This window comes from Ornithodoros turicata, unplaced genomic scaffold, assembly GCF_037126465.1.
Source record: "Ornithodoros turicata isolate Travis unplaced genomic scaffold, ASM3712646v1 ctg00000946.1, whole genome shotgun sequence".
Taxonomy (NCBI): Eukaryota; Metazoa; Arthropoda; class Arachnida; order Ixodida; family Argasidae; genus Ornithodoros; species Ornithodoros turicata.
The window spans coordinates 280,120-297,020 of NW_026999422.1; the positions used below are offsets into that span (position 1 = coordinate 280,120).

Consider the following 16,901-nt stretch of genomic DNA (forward strand, 5'->3'; position numbering starts at 1 on the left):
GGGCGCTGACGTTGCTGCTCACGCGCGCCACCTGGCCCAGAGAAACAGGTCTATATGGACGGACTTCCCCAGCCAACGACCTCAAAGTCGTCAACTCCTCTGCCGTTGATTGTTTTGGTTGACGTTCCCTCACCCTTAACCTCGGACTGCGTCGACAATCCCGTTGACTTTTGACCATTGCCGGCGTCGGTCATCCTATTACACGGAGCCAATTTTGTGGATATCCGACGAAGACACCTACTTGACAGTACCGCTCGTTCTTCTGTCAACGGCCCGCTGTCCAAGTTTTCACTTTATTGGACTTTGCGTCGCCCAGCCACCCGTTCGCTCCCGTTTTGCATCAGCATCTTGATCAGCATCTGCATCAGCATCCGGAACTCACACGCGCGCTTCCACCAGACGCAGCCGTGCGACACACATCTACGCACCATAAATTGTTATCACGGGTCCTCTTGTCCACGTGCGCCCACGACCTCTTCCTCCTGACCGCTTGACCATCGCGAAGAGGGAACTTGAGCACATGCTCGAACTCGGCATAAGTAGACCCTCATGAGGTGAATGGGCTTCGCCAATTCACATTTTCCCCAAGAAAGCACCAGGGGATGGGCGTTCATGTGGTGACTACCGCGCGCTCAACATCACTGCACCGCACATTCACTATGGTTACAGTGGACTAGAAGAAGGTTCTTCTTCCACTTCTTCTAGTCCACTGTACTATGGTTCCTCTAGTCCTTCTAGTCCACTGTACTATGGTTCCTAAATACCGACATTACGACGGTCATTACTAGACGAGTTCGGCCTCTTAGAATGCATCCGTATGCTCTTTGACCTCCGGAATGCTCCAAAACTTCCCAGCATTTTAAGGATCATGTCCTTCGTGGATTCCCCTTTTGCTTCGTCTATTTCGACGGCTAGATCTTGGTGGCTATAGTTCTTCTGAAGCGGAGCATGAAACACACCTATAGCCGAGGTATTCCGCCGCTTGAAGACCCATGGCTAATGCAGCCATGTGTCAACTTCGCAGAGTCGTCTGTAGATTTTCAAGGCCACCGCATCGGCTCAAGTGGCACAACACCCTTGCCTGCCAAAATACACGCCATTCATGAGCCTATCTTGCCTGCCACACGTCGAAAAACTCCCTCTGTTCCTGGCTCTGTTCCATAGCTACAGCAGCTCAGTTCAGCTCCTCTTTTCATTTTTCCTCCTCTTTGCTCCTCTTAGCATTTTCATTAAGGTCAAATCACGAACAGTTAATTCTTCCCCCTGCCTCATGTGCCGAACTCAGCTGGCAACTTTCACGTATTGGCGTCAAAGTGACAGTCTTTGTCGTCACCAGTGAAATCGACAGCGCCATTACTTGTGCCCCCCGAACCCAAAGAGTTCCTAAGGGATTTGGTACCCCTGATACCCAGAGAAGGACAACTTTCGAACGGCGTTTGCTTCCCACCGTTTGATACCCCCCCCCCCTTCGCAAGCGGGCCTTTGCGGAAGAGATTGCTTATCTCCTTTGCGGCCTAAATGGCGTAGCCTCGAACACAGAACCAGCCGACCATTATTAGACCACGGCATATTTAACGCATAAAGTTAGTCATTTTCCAGCTAATTTAATAAAGGCTGCTCATTAAAACCTCACGTGAGTAGAGTACTCTGGAGCCACGTTTTAGATGGCGCTATCTAGCGAGAGGGGGACGGGTGCTGTAGTGACCTTTGAGGAAGGTGCCTTTCAAAGCAGTAAAGGCCCCCCCCCCCCCCCAAAGGAGCACGACCTACTCTATAGTAGAGACCTGGACATCCGCAAAGCTCCCAGCACCGGGGTAGTAGTTCTGGCAATCGCCGCTTGGCTATGGGATTTGGCGCTAGCTCGCACTATTCGTTACCAACATGACTTGCCGAAACCGCGGCGATCCATGGTGGGCTGTGTTGACAACGACGAAGCAGTAAGAGAATAGCGCGTGCTTAGCAACAGAAAGACGGTGGCAAGGGTGACAGTGTCATTCCCTCTCCCCAATAATGCTATGTGGCGCTTGCAGTGGCCACTACCGTAACTATCCCATGACCCGGCTCTCCCATAGGAGATTGCTCTAGTCTAGTCTCTAGAGTAGGTCGTGCAAAGGAGTTCTGGTTAGCCATTCTGGCTGTCAGGGGGGGCATTCGTCATGTATAAGTAATGGCCGCGTTAAGGCGCGATGCCAATATATAAAGTACGAGAGGCAGTTCCTTCCGAGGATAAATGTTTATTTGACAACAACGAAAAGAGAAATGAAGAAAGTCTTCGAAGCTGTAACCAGGCGCCATCCGCGTCTTCATTCCAGGGAACAGTACCTGCACAAACAAGCAAAGGATCAGACAATATTGCTTAAGAGACAAGGGCAAATTATACTCAGTCAGGTGGTGTTTGGAAGCCGTTCTTGCATCTGCGAGGTTGGAGACAGCAGGTGATTCAGGTTTCTGAAAGGCAAGGGGCCAGTTAAAATGTACCTGCCTCAACCGATAAGCTAGTGCGTGTTTGCGTACCAGGGAATGATTGAAGACAAAGCGCAAACGAAAAAACAACAACAAGATTTTATTGAAACAATAGTGAAATACAAGACATCCGTGCAACAAGATGACAAAGAACGCAAAGGAGATAGCGCAGTGTCCCTACCTCAACCAGTAAGCTAGTGCATGTTTGCGTCAAGGGGCAATGAGAAAGGAATACAAGAGTGCACATTTTTATTACTGAAAGCAGCGAAGTTACAACAAGCACAGTCAAAAGTGGTCCTGGAGAATGAGGAGTCTAACCACGCGACCGTAAGCTAGCCCTAACCCCAAATGGAATTGGAATCGAAGGTGGATACAGAAGTTATCGCTTACTTTTGTCGTAACACCCATTTGGCTTACGAACTGCAGCGCGAAGTTCCTCTTCATTTGATGCGCGAAAAGAAAAAGCATTCCGTTCGTCAAAGCTCAACTGCGTCAGCAACTATACGGGAACAATATCGTACTGTGACGAACGGTATGTGGGCTCAGTTAAGCCTAACTTAGAGCTACTGGAAGACAAAGGCGCGTAGCTCCTCTTGAAGCTTGCCATCTTCATCTGTCTAACTTAGCTCCAGCGAAATAACTTTACGCTTTAAGAACATTTACGTTTCGTCGAGAATCCCTTAACTGAGCCCCTTGTTGCAGATCCGAATGGGAAATCCCAGACGGTAGACAGACTCACCATTCGAAGGCTTCGTCAACCAGACCGTGAATGTTGAGGAACAAAGATCCGCCTTATAGTCTTTGGTTCGCAAAAATCTTCAATGTTGCCTAAAGAACAGCAAAAGGCGTACCGTTAAGATAAATGAAAGAGATAATGCCGACACCTTGCAAAGTGTTACTCACCCCTTATCTGGAACCACGGAAGCCTGTGTTACACAGCCAAAGAAAAAAGACTTAGGCGTCTGGACCGTGCGTGCTGCTTTTAAAGAAGTGCTTGATTTAAGACGCAATGCAACTTCTGAGTAACAATGGTGATGTCTCATTTTAAAGCAAAGCAGAATTCGAGAGCTGTTTTATGACATGATCGAGCATATTTATCGCGGCTGTCATTTGTCGCTTATTCATTTAATCAAATGCGTAACTGCGAAACTGGTTCAGTACGCCAACATGGATAAAAAATTCCAGAGCCAAAAGAAAGTGAGGATGGGTGGCCTTGAAGGGGAGACGACATAGGTCGCTGCCCAGAGTTGCCTGTGGAGCAATACGATTTGAAAGCACAAGGAGTAAATTAAAGCATCGAAAAAATTTTGTCTCTCTCTCACTCGGCGTGCAACAACGTGTTCTGCTGCATTGTCATCCTTGCGCATTACGGTTACATTTGGTTTACTTCGGGCCACTTCTTTTCGAGAGATTTCATTTATTACTTGAAGCTATAGCTGCAAATCGTGTTGTTCCACTGGCAACACTGGGAGATGTCCCATGTCGCTCACCTTTGGAGGTTGCACTTCCTTGCACTATTTTCGCTCTAGGATCTTTCATCCATATTGGCAGAGTAAAGCAGTAACGCAGTAGTTGATTTTGTTGCAATAAATAAGAGACAAATGACGGCCGCAACAAATGTACCGGAGCAAATCATAAAATTGTTCTTGAATTCTCCATTGCTTTGAAATGAAACTTCGGCATTGATACTCAAAAAGTTACATTGCATGAGTAAAACAACCACTGCTTTAAAAGCAGCACGCACAATCTGGACGCCACCAGTGTTTCTTGGTTGTGGCGCTGTGAGCTGCACGCGTGCTTCCAGATAACCGGTGAGTAACACTTTGTGAGTATGTCGCCATTATCTGTTTCATTTATCTTAACGGTACCCCCTTTTGCTGTGTCTTTAGGCCGCATTGAAGGTTTCTGCTGAAGACGACAAGGCGGATCTTTGTTCCTCAACATTCACGGTCTGGTTGACGAAGCCTTCGAATGGTGAGTCTACTTCCCTTTCGCAGTGAACGTCTGGGCTTTCCCATTCGGATCTGCAACCATGGACTCAGTTAAGGGGTTCTCGGCGAAACGTAAACGTTCTTTAAGCGTAAAGTTATTTCGCTGGAGCTAAGTTAGACAGATGAAGATGGCAAGCTTCAAGAGGAGCTACGCGCCTCTGTCTTCCAGTAGCTCTAAGTTAGGCTTAACTGAGCCCACATTCCGTTCGTCACAGAACAATTGTTCCCATACATTTGCTGACGCAGTTGAGCTTTGACGAACGGAATGCTTTTTCGTGCATCAAATGAAGAGGAACTTCGCGCTGCAGTTCGTAAGCCAAATGGGTGTTACGACAAAAGTAAGCGACAACTTCTGTATCCACCTTCGATTTCAATTCCATTGTGGTTAGGGCTAGCTTACGGTCGCGCCGTTAGGATCGCCCGGGGAAACTTTTCGTCGCTCGTCCGATTTGCTTGCTGTAACGTCAGTACTTTCGTTAATAAAATATTCAATCTTGTGTCCTTCTTCTGATTGCCCCCTTTCACGCAAACATGCACTAGCTGACCGGTTGAGGCAGGGACTCTGCGTCATTCCCGTTGTCCTTGTGCGTTGTCATTTTGTTGTACGGTGTCTTGTATTTGATCACCCTTGCAATAAAACTTTCGTTTCTCGTTTCGGATTTGTCGTTCGTCATTCCCTGATACGCAAACATGCACTAGTTCACTGGTTGAGGCAGGTACACATTTTGACTGCCCCCTTTGCCCTTCCAGGGGGCTTCCACCACCCGCTGTACCCAAGGCTTCCAACCTGGTGTTGCAAGGACAGCGCCCGGCCATGACGTAGACCAACTCCTAAGTATCTTTCATTCTGTGCTGTACTAGCGGTATCGTCTAATCAATTGCTTTGTTTGTGCAGATGCTGGAATGCAGACACGCAGGTCCTTGAAGTTGAAGCCGTGAAGCTTTGCAGCCTTTCGTGTACTTTTCCTTCCTTGATTTTCACTGTTAGAAAATAAATATTTCTCGATGGAAAAAAAATATCTGTGCTTTGTTTCTTGGTGTAAATCATTAACGAGGCCGTTGCTTAAACATGGAGTCTTAACGAAGGGCCTCGAGAACGCCTTTTGGGTTGAAGACTCCTTGGTGGAGATATTCGGGAAATGGCTCTATTCGTTCAAGATGCATGTGCCAGTCATCTAGATTTAACTGGGGGCAACCGCAGGGACTGGAGACTACGAGTAGATTCGTCGTATGCACTAAAAGCATATGCATCAAAGCTAGGTTAGATTACTAAATACTGACCTTTGAAATTATTTGCAGAGTACAAAGTTACTCGCAAAAGTCACGTATTTAACATACGGAACTTAAATACTCTACTTAATTTATTCTACAAGTCTAGTCTGGTCCCCGTGCCGTCGCACAAGCACTGCCTGTTTATCTTGTAGTGCAACCGATATTATCATCAGGTGACTGACAATCGGACATAAGCAGTCTACGATAAAGCAAGATATCAAATGAGGTATCGGCACTGAAGGTTGAAGCTGATTTCAGCCACTTCAAAGGAAATTGCGCAATCGGTTTATAATGTTCGGAACCGTTATCGACTTCCTTTGTGCTAAAACTCCTTATTTTCGAACGCATGGATTCATGCTTCGTTAACCTTTATCACGATGTGGCATTACGATGCTTTAGATTAGGGGGCGAAATTTTAGCGTACCTACGAAACAGGGCTCGCGATGGACGCTAGTGAAGGCAACGTGAGATGGTTTTCGAAGCAGGAGACTACAAAGACAAACAATAGAATAAATGAAAGTAAAACAGCGTTCAAAGGATTGTATGAAGGCATGTCACTGATACAAAAGTATTGCTCGAGCCTTGGACGACGAATAAATTATGAAAATTAAAACATGAAAATAAAACTACTCAAAGGTCATAACAAAAGCGCCTGGGAAGCTGTTGCTCCATCGTTATACGGGGTGTCTCAGTTAAAATCCCTGGGCTAAATAATTTGCGAACGGGTGCACAAATCGAAGAACTTTCTTTTTTACAAGTATCTGTCCGATACCACCTACAAGCCGCGCACCGTGTGAACGAGTGCGAGGGGCTCATTATTTAAATAAAAATTCAAATGAGCTTCGTGAAAAACATGAGTTCTATAATGCAGGGCGCCGTCGCTATTAAAATTAGTACTACCCCTTTTGGGACCTTCGGTGGACACCTTTTAAAGAAAAATCTACCACCGAAGCGAGTCATTTGTTGGAGTAATTAATTGGTTTCGGTATACAAATTTTTGTCACGGCTGGTCGCGGTGAAGCGCAAAAGGACGCTCTTCCATTCCGTTATCCACCAATGAATTACTTGAGGTTACTCGTACGTAAAAAATGGAAAGCGTGTGATATCAAGGTACTATGTGATTAACTGTGTTTCGTCCGTGGTATCATAACAGAGAAAGGGCGCATATCAGTCAGATAAGCGGGGTGGGGACTGGCGTAGCCTGTTTGACGCTGTTACTTAAAGTCACTGGATTGGGGAAAGTCACGCCATCCTTTCCCTTCCCGCCACGACCTTGGAACAAACATGGCGGCCGCAGCATGGGTTGGCATGCTGCGGCCGCCATTAATGGTCCAAGGTCGCGGCGGCAAAGATCAGAGGATGGCGGTACTTTCCCCGATCCAGTGGCTTTGCTGTGACTCTTTCTTCAGCGCTCCCCGTTGCGAAGTTGCGAAGTAAGCTCAAGAACACGTAATTCAATGGTGGATAAGGGAGTGGAACAGCGTTCTTTCGCCCTTCACCGCGACCGGTCGCGACAAAAATATGTAAACCGAAACCAACTAATTACTGCAACAAATGACCCGCTTCGGCGGCAGATTTTCCTCTAAAAGGTGTCCATTGAAGGTCTCAAACGGGGTAGAGCCCATTTTAACGCCGACGGCGCCGTGCTTTAGCAGTTACGTTTTTCAAGAAACTCATTTGAATTTTTATTTAAATAATGAGCGCCTCCCACTCATTCACAGAAAGTTCTTCGATTGTTGTAACCCGTTCGCGAATTATTTAGCCCGGAGATTTAACTGAGACACCCGGTAGATGACCATGCAGAAGGCCTTACCTTGGCAGTATTTGACCTCTTATAGGACTTTACGCTTTGCATAAGCGACACAAAGCAGCGTTATCGAGGCATTTCTGGTGTGATGAGCAGCTACATGTGTGAGGTATCTGGCATTCGAGCCCAGCCGGTTGACACATCTTGACACCACTTCTTCGCAAGGCGAGTTCAATGCTTTTGCTTCCATATTCCCTGCCTTGTTTATCTTTCCTGGCTGGCTTTCTTTAAGGGCAGTCCGCACTTGTACCAAGGTACTCGTACTTGGACAAGGGTACTCGTACAATAAACAGCCCTCTTATAGGAGCAGCCGGACTCGGGCTTTTGTTCCTCTACGGTGTCTCACGCCTTACGGTCCAGACCTCGCCCTCAGCGAGTTCCATCTCTTCGGGCCACTGAAGGCGTTCCTTGGGGGCCACCACTTCAGCTGCGACAACGAGGTCAAGGATGCGGTCCGATCATGGCTGCTACGCGCCGGTAAGGATTTCTACGCTGCTGGCATCCAAGCCCTCGTGAAATGCTGGGACAAGTGCATTAGTGCAGCTGGAGATTACGTTGAAAAATAAAACTAATTTCTCGCCTGTAAGTTCATTTTATACTTTTGCGAAAAATGAAAAGTCCCGGTTTGGCTTGAAGACCCTCGTATATATCCCATAAAACTGATTTTATCAGGAAATGCGTGACTAATAGCTTACTGCTGTTGTCTGCATTGACATTTTTAGTGGTCAGGTACTCCCTTTAGCGAGAGAAAGGAGAAATGGATGAACACTTACAAATAGCATCCACGCTGATGAAGCGATGTAGTCATGCTACTTTCTGTTCCCAAAATATCTTATTTTCACACGCACAGCGTAGCCTAATAAGACAGCCAAAGAAGATGGACAGCATTTTACATAGACGACAGTACTTGCCTGCACACTGCGTTCGCAGCGTGAATCGATCTGAAACCGTACTGAAGCATATCGAAAATAAGTCTGCCAGGCTTGTTCTGTCCGAGCTCACACCAGTGTACTAGATTATCCACAACACAAAGGCAATGTGTCACCACGCAATTGCACTACCAGTAAGCAGAACCACATTTACTTTTCAAACCACGACCAATCAAACAGGCACCGTTCTGTGTACGCCTCCTTCTCCACTTCTCATGTTTCTGACTGGTTAAATTTTTACTGCTCACATGTGAAGGGAAATGTTGGGTGCTTACCTATTCGCATATTCGGCCTATAGAGTTACATAACTGGCCTACTCCATTCCTGTTTCATTCGTCCGCGTGGCGGCGCCTCTCTGAAGAGCAGACGCCGCAGCGCGTGCGTGGGGTGCTAGCCGCGGCGCTCACAAGGACGCGCGCTCCTGCCTCTACTTCGAATGATAGCTTCTGCTTCACGTACTAACCAATTTGCTTCGGCATATTCCCGTTAAGACCCGCCACCGTTCGGCGCATGCGTGGTCATCTTTTTCTCAATTGGCGAATTGAAACCTCGCTCCTGAAATCAATATTTTAATATTTAGCTAATTAGTCTTATCTTTTATTTGTAGGCGCAACGTGCCTTTTGCCATGGCCATTGAATAAATAAAAATAAATCTAATTAGTTAATTAGGCTCAATAAAATATCCTATCCACACGACCACTAACAACATTCCGCTGACAGTTTCATGCGCATAGAGCGTTTCGTTCTTTTTAAACCTTGGTGCAAGATAGGCCATCATGACAGGCTTTATTTTGATGATATAATTTCCTTGAGCTTGGGAGGCGGTGTTAGGGACAGAAACACAGAACACCCGCCTCGTTCTCAAGGAAATCATGCTATCAACATCGTTACATCAGCTTGCTTGCCTTTTAACTGTGCTTCTTTCATCAGGTTTTATTTGCACCAAAATAGCGATATTCCTAAAATAGCCTTCAAAAGGAGCACTTTCTCTTAAATTTTGCTTCTTCTGCACTTCCCGCCAATTGCCTTGAAGCGAATACGGGTATGTCTGGAGACACTGCGCGTTCTGTCTTCGAGTCGATGATGCATTTCCGTGCAGCGAGGCTATGGGGCATGTATGTGTTGTCTCAATCGAAAATCATCGAGGAATATGCGACTCATGCACGTGGCGCAGGAAAATAAAATACTTTTCATCAGTTGCATTACACCGCGTCGTCGTCTTTTGTTTGTTTGGGGCCATATACGTTTTATGTCCACAGTGCCGGTACAAAATAACAAACCTCATGCAGTGGCACCGACATTTATTGTCACAAAGTCTTAGTCTACGACGTATTTTGGCAAGTATGACAAAGGCTCTGTACCGTGATGCACACACGACCTACTAGATTATAACGACCATGACATAGGCGCCCCTTCCCAGCGCCGTATTTTTGGAAGGTAGCGGTGGCGCTACTCATCGTCCCAATTATTGCTTCCTCAGCTTCTACAATACTTTGTACTTCAGCTTACCTTAGTATTTCTGTACAAGCGGTGGATATTCCACAGATGTTTCATTCTGAGGTTGATTATCATCATCATTCTACGCGTTTTCATAGGGAGCTATCGCTGTCGTCTGCTACGGTAGTCGTACATGCGCTTCTGCGCGTTCAGAATTCAAATTTCCATCGTCCAATCGTGATGGAGATCTCGCGTGCCGATGAGTAGCGCCCCTAGCGGACCGTGCGGACGGGCTCCTCATAGGGGTTGCTGATTATGACATGGTCGATATAATCTAATGTAGGTCGTGGCTGCACTACTCCAAGAGACACGGATCTGAAACAGCTACTACTTTTTATTTCCCCTGTGGGACGTTGATTGAAACGCCGTACAGCCAAAAAAACAATGCTTTGCTCACTACTGTTGTTCACGGGACATTAGAAAAAAAAAATCACCAATAAAGAAAACACAAGGTGCTTCACGAGCTCCCTGGAGGGCGTCGATCTCGTGACATGTTTCTTTCAGTCCGCCGTGAAAAAAATGCCCGGAGGAGAAAGTTGTTACAAAGAAAGGCTAATCTTGCGCTGTCTCATCTTCTCTGGTCCGTCTTGGCTCGGACTTTGGCTGTGGGAATGCTGGCAGTCCCGACGGTGGCGTCTCATTCGAGGGAGGAGTCTTTGTAGTCATCGGAAGATCTCCTGTAAAGTAACATAACCGGAAAATATGAGTTACTTCATTGCTGTAGCTTTTCCAGACCAAACTCCTAGACCACCAAACCGGCAATGTCCTCGAGGTTAATGACCTCATATACGACCAGGGGCAGATTTAAGCTGGGGGGGGGGCGACCGCCCCCCATACGGTCGTGTTCCCTATGTAAAAACCCTATCTCCTGGACGATGCTGCGCCGCAAAGCACGAAATTTCCTTAAGACCGCCCCCCCCCCCCCATGACAGACCCTTAAACCCGCCCCTGTATACGACGAGGCAAAGAGTAGGGTATTTCCAAAAATACTCGTATTATTCGAACGTCTAAAGATAATGAAAGTGGAAGAATAAGAAGCTTCGTATTGCTTTAAAGGGGTGGCGGTACTCTTTCCCAATTTATGCTTGACAAATATTAAACACGACTATTGGCATGAACGCGAACCTACATTCTAAGTGTTGTAGCAAAGGGAGTAATAGGCATAGCGTGAAAAAATGTCCAACGGGAGAGTGCGAGTGGTGATGCTGATGGTGATGCTGATGGTGAAAGGGCTCGCCGTTATCGGCCTCACAGATGTGGGCAACGTCACGACTAACGCCCTGGGGGAATGTGCGTCCTGGGCCGACTTCTAAGGGAACTGTGCCGACAAATGTCTGAAAGTGTCTGAAGAAAACCCAGTAAAAACCTCAGAAAGCACATGCGGCACCGGGATTCGAACCCGTGTACCTCCCAGCCTCGACGTGACATGGCCAGCACGCCTACCACTGAGCCACGCGAGCTGGCAAGAATGCGAGTACCGAAGCTCGTCGAATGGTGGCATCATAGCGAGCACCTCCGCCAGTGAGGGGTCACGGGAGGGATCACGTGCTCGTGAGAACCAATAGTTGTAGCGCAGGCAGTCGCTCCCCGATCTCAGAGCTCAATGGCTCAGCTTGTTGAGGGTTTATGAATCGCCAACTACGACAAGTATATGGAAGACCAACTATTTTTCCTCAATACTCTGGCCTGCAGCGGAATTCGTGCACGACGTAATGAACGACATTTATCAAGGTGTCATAACCCGTTTCTCTTCATAAGTCGCTTTTTGTTTCTCAAAGGGGGTACCATGGGGCACGAAACATCCACAGAGTCGTAAATATGAAAGAGCTCTTTCTGATCCTCGATGTATAAACTAATGGAGAGCGCAGAACGGAGTTTAACATGTGCCCAGGCATGAAATGCGCAGAGCGACACACAGCTCTCGACGGACGTTTGAAGAGGAAATAAGGAGACAGCGCACAATCGACTGGCCTGGACCTGGACAACAACAAGCTATGTTGCACATTTTGATCTCTGTGATCGTCGAACTTAGCTGAAGTGGTTCCACCTCAGGGTCATCCGGCATAATGGGACCCCTATCATTGGCAGAGTGTACAGGCGATGGGTTCGTGTAGTATGGTTATCGTCAAGCGCAGCTTCTCGTTACTGCCGCATGGTGGCTTCTGATAGACTGCTCGATGAATGAAGCAGGGTTACCAGCAATGTTAACCGTCCTGAGAGATTCCTAGAGCTAGCGCCCCCCCCCCCCCCCAGCTCCCATGGCGTAGTGGTTATGGGATGATCGACTGCTACGCCGAGACTGGGATGTGACGCGGGTTCAAACCCTGGCTGTGGCGTCTGAGGTTTTTTCTGGGTTTTTAAAGGTAGACTTTACCAGACGAATGTGGGCACGGTTCCCCCTGAAGTCGGCCCTGGACGCATACTAACCCCCCCTGTCCCCTACTCCTTCCTGCTGTCGTCTCTCCATCTGTCCAAGTCTGTACGCCGCTCATATACACAGTTGCTTCGCGGGGCTAACACGGAACCAAAATCAAGAAGAAGAAGAAGAAGAAGAAGAAGAAGAAAGGACGTCTCCAGGGATCCCTAGAGACTAGTGTAACTTCGAGTGGCCCTCTCTTTGATTCTCGAAGAGCACTTATCACAGTGTCTTTCCTTGCTGTTCCCTCCACTCAAGGGCGCGCTGGATCACTTTCCAGCAGTCACTGAGTGTTCGAAGTAGCGTGGTTCAAAGTGAGCTTCAAACAGAGCGGCCGACTGTGGCAACATTGGCGTTTGCGTGCATGATACGTCGATGGGTTAGAGAAGACAGTGAGATTGTACGGCAGAGACCGTTGAGTGACAGAAACAATAAGGGAGGTACCCTTGAAGCGCACTTAGCTCTAGGGATATCTGGGGGCGGAGTGACAATACGGCTGTGAGTGTAATTTCACTGCTCCTTTCAAGTGACGCAGGTTATACAAGCGCACGACACACACACAAGCACAAGTACAGGTTATACAAACACACAAGCACACAGGTTATACAAGCACACAAGCACACGATGACTACTCGCCGAACAAGCTCAGCTCGCAAACATAGTCCGCAAGGAAAACAGGAGTACATTAGACACCCAAAAATGCCAAACGTTGCTGTAATTTTACCGTCACAGCGGCGGTGAATCGCCTACTTAATCATCATTCAATGTGTGTGTGTGTGCGCGTGCGGGAGTACGGGTGTGTCTGTATGTGCGCGCGTGTGTGTGTGCGCTACCGAAGTTAGCCAAGTTTTCGCGGCGGAGACCTAGGGCTAGATTTTGAACTTTTCGCTGTCCCGTAACGCTTGCTAAACGCTCGTGCTTCCCGGTTGACGGCCAATGCGCGTGACGGAATGAGCGCGCAAATTTTGAAAAATAGCTATAACGATCGCTATGTGCACATCAAGATTGAGCCCCTAGTCTTGCAGCGGCTGTGGCCATATACATATATCATGGCATCTTGGATGACAGTGGTCACATATCGGTCCCTAGATGATATAGCGTACCAGGCGAACGCATTGCATCCTGGGTCGTTGCAGTCGGACACGTGACGATCAAAATAAAGGCGCCCATGATCAACGGCCAAACCATTTGCAAACGGCGCGACTGCTCTTTCTGTGTGACATTCAGTACGTTCTCGACTAACTGGTTTAATCTGGCCTCCTTGCAGGAGAACGCATAGATTTTCAAATGAGGCTTCGTAAGGCTGCACACTATCGCTAAGACTCATGCTTCGAGGTGCACTCATGCTTCGGATGAATAAGCTACCATGTCGCGTGAGAAGCGCCCCCTACAGTTCATACCGACAAAATAAGGACGTCAATCTCTTGGGTTTATGCAGACGGATATACGTCGGCAAGCGCTAAAACGGAAGTAAAGTCACATGACCTCAAAATAATGTCTCCTGCGACGTATGAGCAGGACAAGATAGTGATTTTTCCGCTGAGGATAGTTACAAAAAATGGCGGGTCTATAGGGCATTCCTGCGTTCCGAACGCTGGAAGAGGGCTTCACTACAAACTCTTTCCTATCCCTAATTATCTCTCTTCCAGTTTGTTTTTTCCTAGCATCTCTCCTTACAGCTTCTATGTATATCTGCGATCTTCATTCGATGCATATACTGAGCAACGTAAATGATTTACCTGGAACACCTGTAAATATCCGCGAAGCCGGTGTAACTGCAAGTGATGCTGGAGTCGCCGAAAAATTTGACGTTCATGTCGCTGGTTACACCTGCGAAAGATCAAGAAAACATCGTCATTTCACATCGTTTTTCTTTTTTTTTTTTTCGTGGAGGTGTCATGTGCGCAGCTCGTGAAAAACGGTAATCGCTCGTTTAGGCACGAAATTTCGTCAACTCGTCGTAGTATGTAAGAGAATGTGAGGAACAATGAGACGAAAGAGTTTGTCGAATTTTTGTATTTTTGTACAGGAAAGCAAGCTTTGCATTTTGAACTCCACTGGCTATAGAACAAATCTTGTTTTATACGGGTTATACAAAATAAACGTTATAATCTTAAGGGCATATAGACCGAATGGCGTATGCATAGCATAGTGGTGTATAAACTGTGTCTTGGCCCATCGCTCAGGGTTGACTATCATGGAGGATATTTGGAGAGGTACTCCGACAAATAGCGAAAATATAGTCAGCTAACTCTTGTAACCGTGTGCCTCAGGCTCGGGCAGAGTGTCCACAACCAGTGGGGGAGTATGATACCAAGAGCATACAAGCAATTAATTGACGCAAAGACAACTTCGAACGTGTACCAGAGCTCGGGGCGTCGGCTGGCGGGAGCGCACTGTGGGGTAGGCAAGACGTCAACAATATCGTTCCAATTTAACAATGCCATATTAGGAACGTCCGGATCGACAAACGAATTCGGTCTTTTCTTGCTCTGCCTCAGAAAACTAACTTCGTATTCCCCCACGGCATTCTCTCCTGTCGGGAACCCGACTTCTTGTAGATATGTAGAAGCCGTACTATTCACCACCCTGCAGTACACTGCTTCACTGTGGCCCGTGTGCTCCCGTAACACCGTGCCCCATTACACAGCTATTGAGATGCGCTTTTCTATTTTCGCTTTTCTATTTAGGTTCCCGAATGAGGCAGATGTCGACAATATAACACTCTGCCCTATGCTTCACTGTGCCTCACGTTCCCCTAATACCCAACTTATAGTGTGTGACAGTTTCATGGGAACACTCTGCTGCTTCCCTGTTCTTGTATGCCGTTATGGAAAGTAAAAGCGAAAATAAATTAGGCGGTTTTAGAGCAAGGTACCCAGTTAACCCAAGGTACCTAAGTTTAAAGGTACCCCAAAGTACGCAAGAAATATGAAGTTTTGAAGCTGTACATGATGCAAAATACTGTTTCTGCGCGTGCTCAGTGGCGACATCTTATTCCTTTGGGACCCCAAGGCGCTTGGGTATCCAGCGCCGTTGTCCGAGTATATACACTGATTTTGTAAAATATATATATTATCATATTAGTAATGCATTAGATGCTTAAACGGATCTTGATCAGTTGAAGGCAGTAGAACCTTGTAAAGCTGCAGCTCATTCCAAGCTCATTCCAAGAACGGTAAAAGTGCTACATTGACAGAGTTAAGCGGCGTACAGGTGTACACAGGATGGAGAGAGGATAAGAGGAAGAAGGGGAAGACAGTGCGTGTCCGGGGCCGACTTCGCGAGGAACTGTGCCTTTCATCCGTCTAGAAAGTCTCCCGGAAGACACAGGGAAAAAACTCAAGACCCAGCCGGTGGTAGGACTCCAACCAACCACCTTACAGTCTACAGCACACTCTTAGAAATGAACTTCACCACATAGCACGATCCTAGCCAACCATCATCACGAATGACAACGTTCTCGCCCCTGATTTGTTTGAAACGGGAGGAGGAGCCTACTTTGTGCCCATTATGCACGGCGCAAAATAGGCTCCTCCTCCCGTTTTCAACAAATCTAGGGCGAGAGCGTTGTCATTCGGGGTGATGGTTGGCTAGGAGCGTGCTATGTGGTGAAGTTCATTTTCAAGAGTGCACGGCCTTGACGTAACCATCAACCAACGGGTACTTATATATATCCACTCTTTCTTTCTTTCGTTTTTTTTCGTTTCCTTTCTTGCCGCCTTCTTTCCTTTTTTCGTTTTCTTCCTATCTTTTCGTCCCCTTTCCTTTCCCGTTCTTCTTTACGAAAGGAATAGCAAGTCGGCCTTTGCCTGACTAACCTTTCCTAACCCTTCCTAACCTAACCTTGTTTTTTTTTTCTCAATAAACATATCCCCCCCCCCCCACTCGGCCGTGCCGCGGGTGCTTATTTTCTCATCCGACGAAATTAACGGAAAAGCAGCTCTTTATTTCTGAAGCCAAGTCAACATCCTGCTCCTCGAGGCTGCTTACGAGGCAAGAACGCAAGAAAAGGGAGGCCTTATTGGCTGCTTCCCCGCAGGGAGCAATTAGAGACGAGGAAACAAACTATGCGGGCAACCCTGCCGAGCGCTCGTGAAACGGGTAAGCGCTCCGAGAACTGGCCTTTTATTTGGTGTACCCTGCACGAGGCTGTGTTGTTTTCGGTGATTGACACTGATGCGGTTTCATCTGTCTCGGTGTTGCAATAAGTGCCGCGTGGGAGTTGACTAAGGTACGCTCGAGTTTTGTTTGCTGGGCGCCCTCTAACGTTCTGTGTGTATCTATGTGCACGCGCTTCGTGGGAGAACGTCGGAGAAGTTAATAGTAATACACATCCCCATAGTCGTGTCTCGTTACGCAGGTTGTCTCGTTCAGACTGATAAGAAGTGATGAAAATTAGAGAAATCTATACGTAATTAGTCGCGCCATGGTATGGGTCTCATCCTGTGTAACGCCTGCCAAGGACAGCGTGTGGGTCAGAAAAACAAAACAAAAAAAAAACATCGTTCAAGGTTAGGTGTGAT

At 47.3% G+C, this 16,901-nt stretch overlaps 1 protein-coding gene and 1 long non-coding RNA gene across 5 annotated transcripts in view; one reads left to right on the plus strand and one right to left on the minus strand.

Moving 5' to 3' along the window:
- The first annotated feature begins 4,218 nt into the window (after positions 1-4,218).
- Positions 4,219-5,473, plus strand: LOC135375803 (uncharacterized). Of its 3 annotated transcripts, XR_010417397.1 has the most exons (4): positions 4,219-4,274; positions 4,353-4,437; positions 5,205-5,289; positions 5,350-5,473. It is a non-coding gene; the product is annotated as an uncharacterized LOC135375803 (long non-coding RNA). The 3 variants fall into 3 exon arrangements; XR_010417396.1 differs by having other exon boundaries at positions 4,353-5,289; XR_010417395.1 differs by having other exon boundaries at positions 4,353-5,473.
- Positions 5,474-10,275: 4,802 nt separating this feature from the next.
- The window catches only part of LOC135375822 (RYamide neuropeptides-like), a 131,026-nt gene continuing 124,400 nt past the window's right edge, over positions 10,276-16,901 (minus strand). For both annotated transcript variants that reach the window (XM_064608470.1, XM_064608469.1), the window contains exons 3-4: positions 14,115-14,205; positions 10,276-10,636 (exon numbers count right to left, since the gene is read on the minus strand). In XM_064608470.1, coding sequence (XP_064464540.1) covers positions 10,597-10,636; positions 14,115-14,205 — 131 coding nt within the window. In that variant the 3' untranslated portion in view covers positions 10,276-10,596. The remainder of the gene's footprint in view (positions 10,637-14,114; positions 14,206-16,901) is intronic.